Here is a 21,633-nt window from a genome sequence, read left to right on the forward strand (position 1 = left end):
TTCTTATTTTTTATTTATACGTGGGTTGTTCAATAAATAAGGTAAATGTATTCAACTTGTACATACCAGTATACGTATACTCAATAGTATGGCCTTCGTACAAATTATGTTTCCATATAGTCCCCATAATTGTCTCAGCATTTGTTCCAATGGTACACCAAGGCATCTATTCCGGCAGAGAAGAAATCAGTGTCAAACTCCTGAAACCAGGTAATGATGGCTTGCTAAACTTCACCATCAGTTGCAAATCGCCTTCCACCCAGGTGCTATTTCTATGGTCCAAAGAGATGGAAATCACTCAGTGCCAATGGTAGTGCTGTAACAAATGCGGTTGGCTGAGTGTGGCCTGACATTATCGAGCAGAAATATGACGCCTGTTCACAGCAACCCCCATCATTTTCAACAAACTGTCCTCCACAACTGGCTCATTGTGTCACAATAGATGACAGCATTCACAGTATCTCCCTTGGTGAGGAAATCAACAAGAAGCACATCCCAAATCACAGTCGCCATGACTTTCTTTGCTGATTGAGTTGTTGTCTCATAATGCACCCATGTTTCATCCCCAGTAACAATACACTGCAGGAACTGCACCCCTTTCTCATGGTACCCCGTCAAGTGCACAAGAGACAATCCCATCCTGTTAGTTTTATGAGTTGCTTTGGTACCCAGCGTGAACACTTTTTCCTGTACCCAAGTTACTCATGAACAATGTTGTGCACAGTACCCACTGAGATGTTCAGTTCATCAGCAATATCAGTAACTCAAATGCATCTGTCCTTCTGAATCAGACCTTCAATTCGTCACAAATTGTCATCTGTGGTGGACGTACTTGGCCACCCGGATCGCTGCTCATCTTGAACATCTGTCCTGCCGTTATCAAAGGCCGTGTACCAAACCCAAACCTATTTCCGAGAAGACAGTATAACTGATATGAGGTGCAGTCTAATGAATGTGAGAAGAAGCGGTGGTCTACTTGCTCTGGCCTGGCAGGAACAAAATAGAGACTATTACACACGTGATAGGTCTTGTTACCTTACTTTTTGAACCACACTCATAATTTAAAGGCAAACAGAGCAGAAATCACTTTTATCTAGTCTGCAACCTTTCCCTCCATTAGATTGTCACTGGGTTGCTGTGAAAGACCCCTGTTGTGGCAAGTGATTGGTGTCAATGCTTTGGTAGTTATGTAGGACAGTACTTACTTAGAAAACAAATGCTGCAGTGCACCTCTAACAATGTTTTTATGGCAGCCTACCTGTGGTCTGTGTGTTATATATGTATTATCATAATATTAATAATAAGAATATAGTTTCAAGCACAGAAGTAAAGTTTGATGCATTTTCACTCTGAAAACACGTTAAGATTCTGACTCAAAAGTGTATTTACAGGTGTACTGTATATTGAGTGTCTCCAGATATGTCCAGCTCGGCTTCAGGTATACAGATATATATACTTACACCACACAGTATTTTAGGAATGTGGCTCACAGTGTTAGATCTGCTTTAAAAATTAATTGTGAATCTTCTTCCTTGTAGTATTAGAAAACAAATGAAAAGTGATCAAAATGTATATCTGCAATATTATTAATGAATAAGAGCTGAGGCCAAAGATGAAGCTTTGCTGGTCATAAAGTAGAGACTTATTTTACTCTTTGCCAACCTTAGAAATAAGAAGCATTAAGGAGCGTTTTGTGTGGATTGTGAGGGACATGGGTTTTTAAAAGTGTGTCCTCTTCAAGTATCTTCACACCAGCCCACCAGTACCCGCAAGTGAAGTGCCTCCTGATAGGCGAATCTGATGATGCTACCACAGGGGGCAGAATACGATAATGCTTGCCACCCCTATATTTTCCCTCCAGATGCATAATAGGCTGCAAGTCTAAGATATGTACAAAATTAGATACGGACACATTCTAAAGCACATACATACTTTTCACACCACAAAAATGAACTCAGTAAATGAGACACATAGTCTATAGAGTAGGTAAATGTGTGATAGTGATGTGAGCAGTTCATGTTGTTATCTGTATATTACAAGTGACCTGATAGTTCTCTGTAAATGTAATGTAAGAACTCTTAGAACAACCAGTACTTGTAAAGCCCTAAAAAATCTGACGTTGCTCACCACTGATCAATTTTCTTATGTCATGCTTATTGGGGTAGCAATATAATTTATTTTAATTATTTATTCATCTTTTTTTGTGACAATGGTTATAACTTATGGGAGTTTCTTAAACAGGGCAGATGCAGACATATGGGATGAGTAGGGGTTTTCCTTCTATGAGGCCAGGTGAGCAGTATCACTTCACCACAGCTCTCACTCTACAAAAGCTGATGAAAAGGAGCTGCTGCTGATTACTCATTGAGTAAGCCAGTCACCATGCACTTTCCCTGTAGAGCTTCTCATACACTAGCAGGGAAAGTAAAAAAAAATGTTCATGTTGCAAAGTATTCATTTATTTCTTACTATTAATTCACAATGTGCCTCAGTGCTGTCTCTAGTTTGTAGTGAAACAATAGGCCGCATACCAGTGAATTATATTCAAGGCACCAAATTAATGTCAACTCCGTGTGCAGGTAACTGATGGTTTTAAGCACAGTTGATAATATGACTTGTAACATCTTTATAATGTCTTAAAGTGTTTGAGTCTGGCAGAACACAAATTTTGTAGAAGACACACATCGGTGATAGAAATACGGCTAAAATCGGTTTTGCATATGTTAATACACATGTATAATCTAAGCAGGTTAATGTCTTTAGTTAATTGATATTTATTTATGTTACTATATGTTTAGTGCATAATTTTAAATAACAAATTGTGAACTTAGCTTTATTTTCATTTTACAGGTGTACTTTGAAGTTATCACCTCAGAACAACATGGATACCTAGCGATAGATGAAGTGAAAGTCCTAGGACATCCATGCAGTAAGTTTTGATATTTGTTTCACACATAAAGATTTCAATATATACTGAAATCTATATTGTAATAGGAATGGCTGTAGAGGCTCCTGTATCACAAGGTAATATTGCAATTAGAGTACTGTGTAATTGTATAAAGGCCCTTCAGTGTAAAATAAATTAATCCCACATGATTTTGGTGAAGGTTTTGCTGACAAATAAAACAGTGCAGGTCAGGACTAGGATAATTATCCTCTGTACCTCTGATAATTGGCACTGGCCATATTGAAGCATAAAGTCCAATTATCTGTTCAGTCTTCACTAGAAGTGCCTGAAATTAATTTATCCAGGCAAAAGGAAAGGGGTTATCCAGGAACAAGCCAAAGGTCAGGGGCAGACCACAGAGGAGTAATGTATAAAATAAAACAAATTCAATATCGAGAAAAACAGGTCAGGAAGATTTTTTAGTTTAGTTGTATAGTGAGGAGACCTAAAATACCAGCAAAGCCTCATGAAGCTGGATGGTTTATACATTCTGACAATGTCCTAGATTTGTCAGATGAGAAAAAGAGGTACAGTACAACTGGTCAAACAATCAGGATCTGTGAAACAGATAATTAAAAAAAGAACGGCCGTTAAATCTCAGAGGAGAAGGGATCTATGAGCTGGGAGATCATGGTTATATCCAGGGGCTGACCCAGAGCATTGTCTCTATTACCCTCCCCTAGAATTATCCTGGTGACAGGCCATCTTACATATTTATTTAGTCATGCACTTAGAGGGGTTTCAGTTGCACAGTATGATTCTGGTAGCTAGCCCCTTACCCTAGGATGAGCCACCTTATAGCCACTGATCATACTGATATGTTCCTCCACTCTCCTCTGCTGTACGTGCCCACCCATCTTTCTCCTGCAAGGTACAGCAGTGGAGGGCAGACGACAAGTGTGTTGGTGGGTGCTTTTAATATAACTGTGGAGAAGGTGGTGGGAGGGTTTAATGTATTTGTGTGTATTTGAATATATTTGCCCATGCTAAAAGAACAGTCTACTTCTGACCCTGGTTAGATCCCTAAGTCAGATACATTACAGATACATAAAGTAAAGATCTCCAGAGCAGATATGTATAAAATCTAAGTGCTTCCAACTTGCTATTTTAGGGCAATAAACCTATTTAATGGCTTCTGAATTAAGTTTTGTAAATAAGCACTATTGCAGAGGGAGGACACGTTTTGTCCTGATAAACTTGCTGTATTTGTTCCTTGGCCTTGCTTCTTGCTTCTTTGGCATCTTCTTTGTGATTATGAATGCAAATTTGAACAGACACCAGTAAATCTATCCACAAACAAATGCTGCTAATTAAGTATTGCTATGACACATCACATTGTTCTGCATTCATTCAAAGATGAGTGAAATAATAATTAAACAACCTTAGGCCAAAAAAATTACCAAACTGGTCTGTGGATACTAATGTTTGTGGATTAGGACAATTTTTTAAAATCTGTAAATAATGATTCATATCAATGATTAATAGTGATTTGAAAAATAAATTATATCACCATTTATAATTTTAAGATATCATCATTACTTGCAAATAGCTGTTCTTATCTGTATTTACATACATCTTTAATTATATGATTTTGGAGTTACATGGTCTACAGTGCTTATGTTTTTAATAATTCTTACGACACCTTCACATACACAAGTAGTACATATGGAAATGATTCCCATAATAGCGTATATAGTTATATGCAAATGTTTGGGCAACCCTGGTCAATTCTACAGCTCACTGAGGGCTCTATTTATGAAACAACAAAAAGCCCCTATCTACTGTATCAAGGGGTTACCGCTGATGGTAGCTACCTAATGCAAAATCCTGGGAAAGCCTACTTAACAATGATTGTTTCAGTACAAAAATTCCCACAACACTTGTTCTGTTATTTACCATTTCAGAATTGCAATAAAGAAAACAAACTAATGAAATAAGGTCTTCATTATTTGAAGTAAACATTGTTTTAATATTTTTTTTATCTTATTTTGTCAATTAGGTGTACTGTATTTATTTTTTTATGTTTATCTTATTTATTTGTGTTAGTGGAACAGTAAGTTTTTGTGAACTGGCCAGCCAGGTTACACATGTGCATAGCCTTAGAACCTGGTCTAGCTTCTCAACCAAGGGCTTCTCTATTATACCTAAATCATTGTTGCCTGCTCTCCCGGCCGCCCGGAGGAGTGGGAAAGTCTCTTAGAGCTGCCTGCTCCCTCCCGTGGCAGCCAAGAGGTCAGCAAGTATGATCTCAATGCTTCCAACTTGGAATTTGGAACTGTTATAGTCAAGATCTGGAAGACCTAGAAAAATGGATTTCTGATGGAATTGTTTGCATTTATGTGAAACAGGGCTCACAGATCACTACAAGGGCTTTCAGACAGGATTACACACAGCTCAGCATTGCTTACATGAAAATGATGTCTGCCATATGTAAAACATGATATGCGACAAATGTTGGAAAGTTTATTGACATTGAAACGAAAATGCAACTTGTTGACCGCAAAAGACAAAGTTGGAGAAAGGCAGTAAAAGCTTTTGAAAAGAAAATCCAACACCTTGGTCATCATTAAGCATGGGAGCAGATCTATTATGCTAGTGGCAGCTAGTGACGCAGGAAATATTATTCAGAAAGAACGAGTTCAACCAAATGCAAGAAGCCAGTGTCCTAGGGCTAAATTTACTATGCAGCACTTTTCAAAGCTGGTACGTCTTAAGTGGTTTTGACCGCTGGATCCTACAAAATGCGCCTGACTTTGTATAGAATATGATTTCTCCTTTAAATTCAGTGACTGAATCTGCTGAATTTGCATTGGCCTTGAATTGTGCTGCATAGTAATTTAGCCCCAGATGTCCGTGAAGAATTTAAAAAGAAAAGAGGTTGCACATTTCAAGAACAAAGTGACCCAAAACATAGCTCAAAATCTATGAAATAAAAATGGAGGTTACAGTAGTTAGACTGGCCTTTACAGCCTCAGATGTAGATAGCATTGGAAATCGTAAAAATGCAGTGAACGCAGGAAGGTCAAAGATTTCTGATTTAAGCTATATAGTCATGATGTCAAATTGTTGAAACATGAAATGTTAATACAGTCAAAATGAGAAAATTTAGGGTTAGCAGTTAGCATTAGAATTTGGGTTAGAATTAGGGGTTAGGGATAGTCTGAAATTTGGTTGTCGACATGTACATGTTGACATTTCGAATATGTCGACATTTTGTCAGTGCCGATATCTTTCATGTCAATATTGTGGTTGTCGACATTTTGTCTGTCTACAGTTGTATCTGTTGACATTATGGTGTCTAGATAATGAATATCAACATTTTGAATAGCAACAAAACAAACTGAACCCCTGATTTAGGATCCTGAGTGATTTCTGCACGGAAGGTAACAGTAAAGAGTGGAACAACGCTTAGCTGGCTATGATCTGTTGTATCCAGCAAACAATAGTAATTGTGCATAGTCATGTGCAGGAATATGCCTTGTTTAAGCTTGTACACTGCAGAGGTTGTGTTACCTTCTGTTCACAATAAGATTCAGGGAAACAGCACAGACAGTGTAATGGTTAGCATTATTACCTCACAGCACTGAGGTCGTGGGTTCGATTCCCACTACTGCCCGAACTGTGTGGAGTATGTATATGTTCCTCGTGCTTGCATGGATTTCCTCCCACATTCCAAAAATATACTGGTTAATTGGCTCCCAACTAAAATTAACCCTAGTCTGTGTGTGTGTGTGTGTGTGTGTGTGTGTGTGTGTGTGTGTGTGTGTGTGTGTGTGTGTGTGTGTGTACATGTGGTAGGGAATATAGATTGTAAGCTCCACTGGTTAAGGGACTGAGGTGACTGACTGGTCATAAATAAAATAAAAATAATTTTCTCTAAGGGTGCCCTAACCATTGCATACACCTGTATTACCATTGTGCTTTATGCCATAGACATGGAAATATGCTATCCACAAAGGCTACAATCCAGTGAGCCATTTGGCTCAGACAGTTCAGTAAGCAGTACGGCCATGTTTGTGGAGGGGCAGTTGCACTTATGCAGTTGTAGGATCTTAATGTTGTTTGCACAACTGACAAGAATGTACTCTGTTTTCTTCTTTTTCAGCTAAAACACCACATTTTATTCGACTTAGAAATGAGGATGTCAACGCAGGGCAGTTTGCCACCTTCACGTGCTGGGCAAATGGAAAGCCAACGGCAAGTGACAGGCTTTGGTTACAGGTACATATACTCTTTATTTAGCCAATTGTATGCAACTTAAATGAAGTATTTTGTCAATTACAAATACAGCTGTGTAACACCCACCACCACAGATGACTAGCTCAAAACTTAGGGGCCACTGCAGGTTTGAACGCAGTCGGCTGTTATTGCTCCTGCGGGACTGTATGTGTGTATCCATCTCCGGTTGCGGGCTTCGCCATCTATATGCTTGGTTTTCTTACATGTGTATTTATGCTTTCCCAAACTCTGCATAGCCCCAATCCCATTGACACTCCCCAGTTATCATGGCCTATGTGAGAATGCCCCATTACTGCCCTGATCTGCCCCTACAGCCATAAGTAGAGATGCAGCAGATGGCACACAACTACACCTCATGTAGTTGTGTATTCTTGGTTCTGGAGCATGTCCAGATCAAAACTGACTTATGTTCAACTCTGTACCAGCCTCTTCATTTTCAGAAACACAAAACAAAAGAAAATGAGTACTTTTATAGAAAGGTGTGAGTTCAATCTAATGCAAAATCTGTTTCCCTTTCCCAAGGTCCTAGATAGACAAAATTCCATTTACTTCAGGGATATCCTCTTAGAGGTATATTTACTAAAGTGCAGGTTTTTAGAAGTGGAGATGTTGCCCATAGTAACCAATCAGATTCTACTTAACATTTATCTAGAACCTTATAGAAGATAATAGCTAGAATCTGATTGGTTGCTATGGGCAACATTTCAACTTCTAAGAACTCACACTTTAATAAATATACTCCTTACGGTTGATTTACTACAATGGTCATAAGATCTCCTACATTAAACATAAGACAAAAAAATCTCAACTCAATATGTATCCTAAAACTTACATGACGGGAACATTAGACCTAAATTCGAAATTACCCAAATAATTTAATGCCATACAAAACCTAAACCCAAATCCTAATCCAACTAGTATCGTAGCCCACTAGTATAATCTTTGCCCTGACCAGTTAATATTTTAAGGCAGTACTGAAAACTGCATAAACCATTGAACTTTTAGTATCCCAAAACCCAGAAGACTAACAGATGCTTCTTACAAAACTGCCAAATTCAACCTAAATGAACCTTAATTAACGTAATGCCAAGCAAATCCAGCTTTATTGATTTCAACTGCATTAACCTTTTTATTGTAGGTTTAGCTGTTGTGAACTTGCACATATGTCAATTCAACTGTGTGAAAAGATAAAGAATACATCCTGACAGTCATAAAATCTAAACATATATCTACAAGTTTTCTGAATATAGAATATTGCCATTTATCACAACAAGTTTAGCTGCAGGGCTTTTAACATGAAAATACCTGACACTTGAATGAAACACACCACGTCTTCCTTATGTTACTGATTTGTTTGGATGATATATGGAAGAAGCAGTACTTGGCTAATGGTAAGGTAATGACTTAGTGGAATAAATATGCATTCCTTTCACGACTGTTTGGTAACGCATGTAACTTACAAAAGAGCTCGCAATACTATTTCAGACAGTCGATGAGCATTGGGGGATATTTATGGGAGTTGAATATGTCCACAAAAATGATTTTGTGTATTTTGCGTCCTCTTGTATATAATGCTTTGTTTCTTCCCCGATTAATGCTTACAAAATGTACCTGCTTGGAATTTCCAAGCTTCAACTTTATTTTTACATTTTATCTTTCCAAAGCATAAACAAGTGTATTGTTAAGAAACAGCATTACTGATACAGACTGCAATGTAAATTCGTAGTTCTCATTAGCTTATACACTAAAAAATAAACATACCACCAAATAAATGTGAGGATAGCACTAATGAAAGAATGTTTATGATTAACAGATGCATCCCATCTGCTTAGATTTCCTTTGTCACATCTGCTGACAACACAAGCTAGCACTAAAATAGGCATAATATTTCTTTTGTACTGACTTTCTAAACAAGAAAAATAATTATAATGCATATGTTGATAGAGGTGTTTATATCTCACTTGCAGTGTGCAATTATGCTGTGGGCATAGAAAAAGACTGGGTTATAGAAGAGGTTTGTCACCATGGAAATTTGATTTCAGCGCTGTGTTTGCGTAAGATCAGACAATGTCATTTAAGAGCCCAAAAGTACTTAAAAGTTGAAGGGGATTACATATAAGTTCATTTTGTATTTTTTTTATATTTCTAACATTTTTATTTTTGTTACATCACCTGCATTTTGAATAGATTTCTTCTATGAGTTTATAGCTCTTAACTGTCACAATAAAATTGATACAGAAATTTATTAATTTCTCAATTTCAGCCTTGCATAGAATACTGCATAATTATTATATTTGTGGTATGTTATTAGCTGTTCCCAGGCTGGGACTGCATAAGCACTGTGGGCAATCTGGGTGGTACATAGTGGCGTGCAAGGTGTGCTGTGCACAAGGGCCCATACTGCACACACTGCACACAGAACCGACCAGTGTGCCTCCTCAGCAGTACACCAGCTCCTTATGCTCCTTGCGCGGTGCCATCCTGTTAGTGATGTATGTCTTTGCCCTCTTCTGTGCATGTGCCATCTTGCAGAATTTATCACCTGTAAGATGGCACTGCAAGAGAGGGCTCACTTCATGGTGGGGGTGACCCTTTGTACATGGGCCCCCCTAGTTCTTAATACACACTTGGTGGTACACCTCCCACCCTCAGAGACAACTCCCCTGCCTGCTTCTTACTTTAGCAGGCAGGAGGTGGGGGCAGCACCATCTACCCCCAGCCTGGGAGTATGATGCTGGTGTGTGACGTCATAACTGCAGAAGGGAATCACTGGAATAGGTAAATGTATTTTATTTAAAAGCCAACAAAGTACAGTAGAGGTGAAGAAAATGATCAAACTCCATCTGAAGTATATTTACTCCATTGCGCAGTTGGGCTCAGAGCTCTGCACATTTCTCGGTGGGATTTGGCCATTCGGATATCGCCCTTATATTTTTGATCCATTCGAAACACAGACTATACAGAGCAGAATGCTCTGTTGTCATCCCAGCACCAATTGCAGACTACAAATTCTTATTAAAAGTTCAGATCAGATGGCTAACCAAACCTGGAACTGGCAATTAAATTACCAAATCAGTCATTGAGTGGACTGATCCACTGGAAAATAACATTGTTATAGCCTGCAGTAAGTAATTTCTTGTACTGGGCTAAGTAAAAATGCCACCTATCTCCAACTAGAACACAATAGGGGGCAAATTTACTGAAGGTCGATTTTAATCTATTTAAAATTTCTTGATTTATTTATTACCAGTTATTTATATAGTGCACACATATTCCGCAGCGATTTGCAGAGAATGCCTGGCCATTCACAGAAGTCCCTGCCCCAGAGCTTACAATATTCCTGTACACGCACACACATACACAGTAGGGTTAGTTTTTATTGGGAGCCAATTATCCAACCTGAACCAACGCAAGCACAATTAACCTACCCACGAATATGCAAACTCCACATAGTTAGGGCCGAAGTGGGAATCAAACCCACGACATCAGTGCTGTGAACCATTACACAGTCTGTTCTGCCCAATCTAAAATTAATCTAAAACCAGTGTTGTGTTTCAGGGGCTAAATCACACATTTACTAATAGACTATTTTTTTTTTCATATCGATTTTTAAGTGTTAGTAAATGTGTGATTTAGACACTGAAACACTACATTGAAGTTGATTGATTTAGAACTATTACAATCGACCTTAGGTCTTTTTTACTTGTAATATATCTGACCCATTTTAAAAAAATCAAAAAATAACTTGGTATGGATTAGGGCTTAAATACTGTAAAAACTATGTCGACACGCGGACTGTCGACAAGATGATGTGTCGACATGCCACATTCAGAATATCAACATTCTGGTGTCAACATTATGAATGTCAACATTTTGTACCACACTCTCCAAAAGAGCCATTGAAACTGGCATGTGATACTAGAAATAAACCACCTGAGTAAGTTTTGGGTCAGTCCTCATTTTTACTACACAGTCTTTGACCGAGGGTATGGAGTGGGGACTACAGGAAAGAAGAATACATACAGTACTATACTATGAAACTGTAGGATTTATTTTTTTGTAGCACAGGACTTGGCATAAAGTCACAAATTAAGCATAATGATGCAGGTACGGGCCACACGTATAGGACCTGTCTTTTGCCTGTGTACCCTGGATTGTGCACTTTATTATCACCGTTGCTACTTTTCACTTCATGGTGCTACTTTTTCCTTAACTTTGCTTCTTAGTTTGCTTAGGTGCTTCGGATACTTAGGATTAGTGTTAAGTAACAAAGACGTCGGCGTGCTAATCTGGGCTATTTGGCATGATTTAGGGATAGATGTATGTGGACACATCTTTATATCGCTATAACCAATGTAGTAAATCTACATTTTAGAATTTTGCCAAATGCCAAACAAAACCTGAATCTTAATTTGAATATTGAAATAGACCAGTAGTTGCCTTAGTGTAAAAATTTGATTTGTACTTTTTACTCCAAGAAGTCATATTCCATTTATAATCTAAACATTTGTCAGAAATGGAGACTTGCTTAAAAATGTATTAAAAAATGGAGGAAAAACAAACAAGTCAAAATTTTAAAACTGATAAATCTCTGTCTCTATTCCTGACAGTATGTGGATGTAGCTGACGGTATGTGGATGTAGCTGATGGTATGTGGATGTAGATGATGGTATGACGGTATGTGGATGTAGATGATGGTATATACGGTAGATGTAGATGACAGTTTGTGGATGTTGCTGATGGTATATGGATGTAGATGACGGTACGTGGATGTAGATGATGGTATGTGGATGTAGCTGACGGTGTGTGGTTGTAGATGATGGCGTGTGGATGTAGTCGACGGTATGTGGATGTAGCTGACGGTATGTGGATGTAGCTGACGGTATGTGGATGTAGCTGACGGTATGTGGATGTAGCTGACGGTATGTGGTTGTAGCTGGGGGTATGTGGATGTAGCTGAGGGTGTGGGGATGTAGCTGACGGTGTGTGGATGTAGCTGACATTATGTGGATGTAGGTAAGGATGTGTGGATGTAGCTGACGGTATGTTGATGTAGCTGATGGTATGTGGTTGTAGCTGACGGTATGTGGATGTTGATGGCAGTATGTGGATGTAGCTGACGGTGTGTGGTTGTAGCTAAGGGTGTGTGGATGTAGCTGACGGTATGTGGATGTAGATGACGGTGTGTGGATGTAGATGACGGTATGTGGATGTACAGTAGCTGACGATATGTGGATGTAGCTGACAGTATGTGGATGTAGATGACGCTATGTAGATGGCAGTATGTGGATGTAGATGGCGGTATGTGGATGTAGATGACAGTATGTGGATGTAGATGACAGTATGTGGATGTAGATGACAGTATGTGGATGTAGATGACGCTATGTAGATGTCAGTATGTGGATGTAGATGACGCTATGTAGATGGCAGTATGTGGATGTAGCTGGGGGTATGTGGATGTAGATGACGTTATGTGGATGTAGATGACGGTATGTGGATGTAGATGGCGGTATATGGATGTAGAGGACGGTGTGTGGATGTAGATGACTGTATGTGGATGTAGCTGATGGTATGTGGATGTAGCTGATGGTATGTGGATGTAGATGACAGTATGTGGATGTACAGTAGCTGACGATATGTGGATGTAGATGACGGTATGCGGATGTAGATTACGGTATGTAGATGTAGATGATGGTATGTGGATGCAGGTGACGGTGTGTGGATGTAGCTGACGGTATGTGGATGTACAGTAGCTGACGATATGTGGATGTAGCTGACAGTATGCGGATGTAGATGACGGTATGTGGATGTAGATGATGGTATGTGGATGTAGGTGACGGTGTGTGGATGTAGCTGACGGTATGTGGATGTAGCGGAGGGTATGTGGATGTAGCTGAGGGTATGTGGATGTAGCTGAGGGTATGTGGATGTAGCTGGGGGTATGTGGATGTAGCTGAGGGTGTGTGGATGTAGCTAAGGGTATGTGGATGTAGCTGGGGGTATGTGGATGTAGCTGGGGGTATGTGGATGTAGATTGGGGTATGTGGATGTAGCACGGGGTATGTGGATGTAGCACGGGGTATGTGGATGTAGCTGAGGGTATGTGGATGTAGGTGACTGTATGTGGATGTAGCTGACTTTATGTGGTTGTGGAACTTAGAAAGGTTACACTTCTGCAACCACTATGAATGTCACTGAATGCTGCTGGTTCTAGGTGTCTCCTGTATATTCTGGGAGAGTAGGCAAGTATGCTGCAGACTCCCATTAATATGAGCACCTCTTGAACAAGACTTTGGGCCTGACTCAGAGGTGCATTCTAAGTGCACGCAATGCTGATGTTCACGTAGTTGAGCGATTACTTGCTACTGCGCATACAGAAAGTATTCTGAAAACCCCTATGGGGCATACATTACCCTGAATGTGTGCACAATGCACCTTTGAGTACGGGACTGTTGGTATAAACTGGCAAGGGAAACCCATGGATGTTCCTGGGTGGGGACTGGGAGGTGGCCTAAAGAGAACAAAAAAACATCAGTCACGTGGGCGTGTTAAGGGAGTGTCATGGGCTTGTCAGTGAAAGCTGCTGCAACTACAGAGGCCATGTTCAGATAGAGACAGTGTGGGGACCGCCCAATATGTTGGACGTGGGATCTCCCGTTGCGTCGCACTGTGCCTATCGCACCGTGTATGGTCGGCATTACTGTCTATATTTTGCTTGCAAAAATGTTTAATTTCTTTCCAATATCAATACAACATCTGATACAGCGGTATACAATCGGGAAACCGCCTGCCTTAATACCGGAAGCCAGCTCCCCGACTGTCATATCCCGGCAAGGGTGAAATGCTGGTCGTCTAAATCTAGACGCTTGTAATTTCCCCAACGCCGGGAGACAGGCACCCGGTATCCCGAGCGAAGGGATGCCAGGCGCCGCGAGCGGACAGCCGCTGGGGGGGAGGGTTAGGTTTAGGGCACCCGGGGGGGACTTAGGGTTAGGCACCCCCCCGGGAGGGTTAGGGTTAGGCTAGGGGGAGGGAGGGTTAGGGTTAGGCATCCCCGGAGGGAACTTAGGTTTAGGCAGCGGGGAAGGAGGGGGTTAGGGTTAGGCACTTAGAGGGGGGAGGTTAGGGTTAGGCACTTGGGGGGGAGGTTAGGGTTAGGCACCCCTAGGGAGGGTTAGGGTTAGGGAGTTAGGTTAGTTTATACTTACCTTAGGGACGATCGGGATTTCCAGCGCTGCCGGGCTCTGCTTATCTGTCGGGCTGCCGCTGCCGGGAATTGAACTGCCGGCCATGCGGCAGGCGGGATTCCATACCGATTCTGATACAGCATGTCAGCTGGTCCATTACCAACCAGCAATCTTACATATATACGAAGGGTTAAGTCAGTTTTGCTGTGTAAGTGAATGTATAGCTTTAAAGCATTACATTTTCCTAATTTGAGAAGGCTGCAGTGAAATGAGGTTATTCTCATGCAAATTAGACTTATAGCTACTTTTGTGCAATGTGCTAACTCCTAAGATCTTAACACATGAGAAGTAATTTACTAGAAAAAAAATACTTATATGCAGTCTCAGCAATCGTTGTAGCAATAATCAGACTCATAATTTAAACATATAACCACTATTTTCAATCTTAGGACTTTGTTCAGTTTTGCAGCTGCTGGTTTGTATGAAGTACAGGTCAATTGTCTGTTACCACCCACCTTGGTAGATTATGATTCTATTCACTTACTCTGCATTAGAAAAAAAGTTTAAATTATTTCAGAGTTGGTATTACAGATATATTTAATGATGTCATCTGTTTGATACATTTGTATCGTTTGAATTGCACAGTAACTTAATATCTTGGCCAAATGCCTCCTTGGAGTTTTTAGCTTGCCTTTTTGAAAATTGCAAATATTAATACATCTAAATTCCCCAATTGCTGAGATATAAGTAAAAGCCGGTTATCAATTGTAACCCAAGGATTTACTCTCTGGATTATATTCATTTTGATGATGAAATATGGCAAGTGCTTAAGTCATAAGCTTAATAATGTAAGTGGTTTGGAAATCAGGATTTCACCTCAGAGAAAAGAATCCCTGAAGAATGGTGGTTTAAGCCCACAGGATATTAGCATAAAAGCTGGCATTTTGGACAGTGATGTGTGGCAAATATGTTTTATGATGTTCTGTCACATGTTACATGATACCCACATTGTCAAGTCCTCAGATATCGCTATCAACCTCATAAACTAATGGTGTGCTCCGCCGATGTAGAATGCCAGGGGTCTACAAACAGCGAATGTCACATAAGTATAACCAAGCACTCTACATGTCATCTTACTGCACTCTACATTGTTTATACTGAACACCAACATGGAAATACATATTATACATGGGCCCTGAGTCCTTCCCTGGTGTACATCTGTGCGTATGAATGTGCAAAGACTGAGACACCCACTGTCATCGCCTGTAGTCATTACCATCAATCGCATCATCGAAACTTGCACCAGCCCTATGGCAGGCAGATTCTCTGTCTGAATATGGTCTCCGTGAATGATTGAGCGTCTGTGTACACGAACACTTCAGCATCACATCCTCAACATGCCCATGAGGCGAATCATCTCCGTGCTTCTGCTTAGTCACCTCCTAGTCACCGCCCAGGAACACACGGCACTAATCCAAGTCGCTGAACATCGTCATTGCATGTGGCTCTGAATCAGACCCATAATGCTATTTTCTAGAATTTTTTACTTTACTGGCACAGAAACTAATAATTATAATGTAATAATATGCAAAATCCAACCGGCAGTCTAAAAACTCCCTCATTCTGCAGGTGCCTGGTGCCTGTAACCAGATTATTTGGAGCCCAACAGCAAAAGTTTAAAGTGGCGTTCAAGGTTTTTAGGACCCCTTCACTATCTCTCACTTACCATAGAAATATATATAGTACACACATGCACAGACCACCTTGTGTTCCTCCACTACACGTCATTTCTTGCTCAGAAAGGAGGAGAATGACAGTTACTATCCTGGTTACATACACCTCTTTGGGGTGACTTTTTTATTTAAAGGTACTGTGTTTCCCCCATTAATATGCCAAGTTCCAAAAATGGACAGTACTATACACAAGGAAAGGACAACATCAGTTTCTGTTTGAATCAGGCAAGATGTACAGTACCTAATATATCAAGAGAAAGAACTTCTTACAGTTGACCACTATAGACATTGGGGCACAGTAAGCTTCACTTACAGCTGTTTATTTACTTTTTTGGATGGAATTAATATTGAATAAATAAAAAATGCATAAAGGATTAAACTAATGTTAGCTAATTAGGTCCGTATATTTATTTGTCTTTATTGTGTGTGTGTGTGTGTGTGTGTGTCGGTTTCATTTTACTTATTTATATATATATTCTCCACATATATACTTATCAAATTACTTTAAGTGCAACGTCCCCCTTTCACTAATCTCTAATATTGAATTCCCCCTAATGTAAATAAACTTTTTCTAATAGAATTCCTACTTAACGCCTCTACCTTACCATATTATAATATACTAATATCTGTTTGAATTCCCCAACATCAGATAAATGATTATGGGGACGAGGGCAGCTCAAACTGTCAGTACGGGTAGGATTTGTGCTGGCAGTTTAAATCTCCTGAAAAAAAGGGGGATTTAGTCCACATTCCAAATTCATCAGATATATGGAAAGGTGCTTCTCTGCTGTGTCTTACTATATAAACAAGAGGTCAAAACGCAGAAGCACTTTTAAGTATTAGAAGCATATTAAAAACAATTAGAGACATTTACATATTAAACTCAATATTGCAAAATAATGTATTATCATCAAGATGTTCTTAGGGCACATTTTGATTACATTGTGAATACTCATCTACCATGACAAGGTGTCTTCATTCAGAAGTGAAACTTCACTGACAATTTAAATTAGTAACAAGGTATTTACTTCTATTTGTGGTATTTGCCTACATACAGTACTACAAGCAAGGATTTGGTATATTGTGTCGACATTCATCATGTTAGCATGAGAATGCAGACATGGTATTGTCCCAAATATCAACTATTGTAGGAGCTAAGAAGCATTATCAATGCCTCAAGCTTCGTCTTCTCTCCTACAAGTGTAGCTAGCCCCAGGGGTCCTAATCCGAATTTACAAAACCACAGTGTTGTGACACTGTCACAGATATAACTCTCTCTTTATATGTATCCTCTCATTAGATCTCCTCCCTCCAACTCCCTGCAATGATTCATACAGTATCATCAGGATCTCTCAGACAGTACTAATAGCATAATTTATTCTACCCCACGTCAAACCCTATGCTCTCTCACTGGCCCATTCACTGCACATGCACACGGGTCAGAAGCAGTAGCAAGAAGGTTTTTGAACAACGGTTGGATCTCACCTATCTCTTACTTGTACATTCATTGCTAGCTCATTTACTATCTTCCACCCAACAACAATGTTTCATGTATATGTACATGTATACAGGGGTACTGGGGAATTCCCCGGTGGACCCCACTGCCTGTGGGCCCACCCTCCTCATCTAGGTGTCAGGTTCCAGACCTAAAATGATACATTGTTACTCTATTAGATTGTCAGTTACCTGGTGGAGTAGTACAACCGATCTGTTACGTTCTGGGTTATTTGTGGACCCGGGGTGGTAGCAGGAGCGATCACAGAAGCAGATTTGTAAATAAAACTAGGATTTTTAAAAAGTGCTCGAGTGGACATATAATGTGGCAGTAAATAAAAGTCCAGGAAAATATAAATGTGCACAAGAGTTCTGTGGTGGGAGCAAAAGGGTTAATGTCCAGGTAGAAACAATTAGAGCAGTCCAGGTGTGCAGGTAGTGAAACTGAAAATAAACAAGCCAGGTTTTCAGATAGTGAACTGAAGTGCAGGATGTCAGCAGGCTCAGGCACTCAGGTATGGGCAAGGGTGATGGAGGTAGCGGGGTAGTCCAGTGGGAACTAGGAGCTGACAGGCAGACTGGCAGACAGCGGATTCACAGGAACAGGAAAGCACAGAGAACTCCCTCTCAGCTAGGCTGAGATACACGTTGCACTGGCCAAGAAGGAAGGCACTGACCCTTCCTAAATACCCCATGCCGTGCTGTTACTGGCTGGAGGGAACATGTGACTCACCAGGATTGGCCAGCCGCATCACATGGCCAGAAGGCAAGATGGCAGCGCCCATGCCAAACGGAATGGAGACGACGCCAGGCCTTACCAGCGCAGAGTGACAACAGGTCCGCACAACAACGCGTGCAGCCAAAGCCCCCCGCCAGACACCAGCTCCGCCACCAGACAGCCCGCGCCACAATGACCTCACAGGTAACACTCGCCTAGCGTCATGCTGAAATACCCTGGCCGTGACAGTACCCCCCCCTTTTGGGGTGGCCTCAGGACACTCACCAGGCTTCTCCGGATGGGCAGAATGGAATCTCCTGATGAGCGTGGGAGCGTGGACATCACGAGCATCGGTCCAGCAATGTTCCTCTGGACCGTAACCTTTCCAGTCCAGCAAATACTGTAGATGACCTCTGTGTAGACGAGAGTCCAAGATCTGGGCGACCTCAAACTCAACTCCTCTCTCTGTCTGGACTCGAGGAGAAGCAGGTAGAGCACTATGGAATTTATTCAGGACCAGGGGCTTCAATAAGGAAATATGGAAGGAATTAGGGATTTTTAGGTATGGGGGTAACTGTAGACGATAGGCCACTGGATTAATGACTTCTGTTATGGAGAAGGGACCGATGAAGCGTGGTGCAAATTTCATAGAAGGAACCCTCAGACGAAGATTCCAGGTGGATAACCAGACCTGGCTTTCAACTTGCATGCGTGGAACTATTCTACGCTTCTTATCGGCCTGGGTCTTATAGCGAGAGGATGCCTTCAACAAATCAGACCGTACTTGAGTCCAGATGGCAGCAAAATTCCGCACCATGTCCTCCACGGCCGGAACATCGAAAACAGGCAGGCTTCGGAATTCGGGAACACGAGGATGAAGGCCATATACAACCTGAAATGGCGTTTGGTTAGTTGACGAGTGGTAGGAAGCATTATGTGCAAACTCAGCCCATGGCAGCAAGGCAGCCCAATTGTCCTGGGAAGATGACATAAAAATTCTTAAGAAAGTCTCTAGATCTTGATTAACTCTCTCGGTGGAGCCGTTGCTTTGCGGATGGTAGGCCGTGGAAAAGTTTAACTTCACTTGAAGAACAGAACACAAAGCCCTCCAGAATTTTGCAGTAAACTGCACACCACGGTCAGAGACAATTTCAGCAGGAAGGCCGTGTAGACGAAATATGTGTTGGACAAACAACTGTGCCAGGTCAGGGGCAGAAGGTAACTTCTTCAACGGTATATAGTGGACCATCTTAGAAAATCGGTCTATTACAACCCAGATAGTGTTGAAACCTTGAGAGACTGGCAGGTCTGTGACGAAATCCATGGAGAGATGCGTCCATGGACGTGATGGAGTAGGTAATGGAAGCAATTCCCCAGCTGGAGCTTGTCGTGATGATTTATGCTGGGCACAGGAGGAGCAGGAAGAGATAAACTCCATTATGTCTGCCTTCATAGAAGGCCACCAATAGTGTCTTTTCAGGAACTCCAAGGTCTTCCGAGTGCCTGAGTGCCCTGCGAAGCGAGAGGAATGTGCCCAAGTGAGAAGCTGCTTCCTTAATTCCGGGGCCACAAATGATTTTCCCGTAGGAGGCTGAAGTTGTAATGCGGCGAAAACTCTTGATTCCAAGACAGGGGTATTGCTTTGATTTTCAGATTGATCATCACAGAGGAGAGATCTCGATAGGGCATCAGCCTTCTGATTAAGTGCTCCAGTCCGAAAGGTCAGGATGAACTGAAACCTGGCAAAGAATATTGCCCAGCGGGCCAAACGAGGACTCACACATTGGAGGTTTTTGAGAAATAGGAGATTTCTATGGTCCGTAAATACAGTAAATGGAAACTTGGCGCCTTCTAGCAAATATCTCCATTCTTTCAACGCCAACTTTACAGCTAGTAGTTCTTGCTCACCTATGGCGTAGTTCCTTTCGGCAGGAGAGAATTTTTTAGAAAAGAACCCACACGGATGGACTCGGTTGTCCTCATAACGTTGAGACAAGACTGCTCCCACAGCTTCAGATGATGCATCTACTTCCAACAAAAAAGGCCTGTCCAGATCTGGTTGTCGAAGGACTGGTGCTGAGATGAAGGCCTGTTTTAGAAGATGAAAGGCAGACTCTGCCTCAGGTGACCATTGGGCAGGATTAGCACCTTTGCGGGTCAAGGCTGTAATGGGAGCCAGCAGTGTAGAAAATCCCTTAATGAAGCGTCTATAATAATTGGCGAAGCCCAACAATCTCTGGATGGCCTTCAGTGTCTGAGGTCGGGTCCAATCCAGAATTGCTTGTACCTTCTTGGGGTCCATTTCTAAACTGGAGCCAGATATTACATAGCCGAGAAAAGGTACACTGGGCACTCCAAAGACGCACTTCTCCAGTTTGCAGTAAAGGTGGTTTTCTCTCAAACGGGTCAGGACCTCCTTAACATGTTCTTGATGTTTAGCCACAGAGGGTGAAAAAATCAGTATGTCATCCAGATAGACAACAACCGAAACATATAACAGATCCCGGAAAATCTCATTAACGAAACTTTGAAAGACAGCAGGGGCGTTACATAATCCAAAAGGCATTACCAAATACTCGAAATGTCCATCTCTGGTATTAAAAGCGGTCTTCCATTCATCGCCAGCTCGGATATGAATGAGGTTGTAAGCCCCTCTTAGATCTAATTTAGAAAAAATGACAGAGCCCTTGACTCTATCAAACAACTCAGTAATCAGGGGAAGAGGGTATCGATTTTTTACAGTAATGTCATTAAGGCCTTGATAATCGATACATGGTCTTAGACCACCGTCCTTCTTGCCAACGAAGAAAAACCCAGCTCCGGCAGGTGAAGTAGAGGGGCGGATGAACCCCTTTGCCAGGTTGTCCCGGATGTACTCGGTCATGGCTTGAGTCTCAGGCAAGGACAGCGAATAGATACGACCACGAGGTGGCATCTTATCAGGTATCAATTCAATTGGACAGTCCCACTCCCTATGAGGGGGTAAGATATTTGCTTGTTGTTCAGAAAAAACGTCGGCAAACATCTGATATTCCTTGGGAATGGCAGAAGAAACTAATGAAACTGTCTTTCTCACAGGTCGAATTTTGGGAAGACAGGATTTCTGACAGTCCATACCCCATGACAGAATCTGCATAGAACTCCAATCAATCCTGGGATTATGTTTACGTAACCAGGGTAGACCAAGAACAATTTCTTGAGAGGCCTCTGATATCACCAGGAATTTTAAGGACTCAGAATGAAGTGCCCCAATTCGGACCAATACAGGTTGAGTCTCTTTGGTGACTATCCCGTTAGTCAGAGGGCGTCCGTCTA

The 21,633-nt window shown here is 41.2% G+C and overlaps 1 protein-coding gene across 6 annotated transcripts in view; it reads left to right on the forward strand.

Moving 5' to 3' along the window:
* Window positions 1-21,633, forward strand: part of PTPRM (protein tyrosine phosphatase receptor type M) — a 900,933-nt gene that overhangs the window by 317,860 nt on the left and 561,440 nt on the right. For all 6 annotated transcript variants that reach the window (XM_088469672.1, XM_088469673.1, XM_088469674.1 and 3 more), the window contains exons 4-5: window positions 2,851-2,929; window positions 7,053-7,168. In XM_088469672.1, coding sequence (XP_088325798.1) covers window positions 2,851-2,929; window positions 7,053-7,168 — 195 coding nt within the window. The remainder of the gene's footprint in view (window positions 1-2,850; window positions 2,930-7,052; window positions 7,169-21,633) is intronic.

The sequence above is a fragment of the Taudactylus pleione genome, unplaced genomic scaffold (genome assembly GCF_031769625.1).
Source record: "Taudactylus pleione unplaced genomic scaffold, aTauple2 ptg000093l, whole genome shotgun sequence".
Lineage (NCBI taxonomy): Eukaryota > Metazoa > Chordata > Amphibia > Anura > Myobatrachidae > Taudactylus > Taudactylus pleione.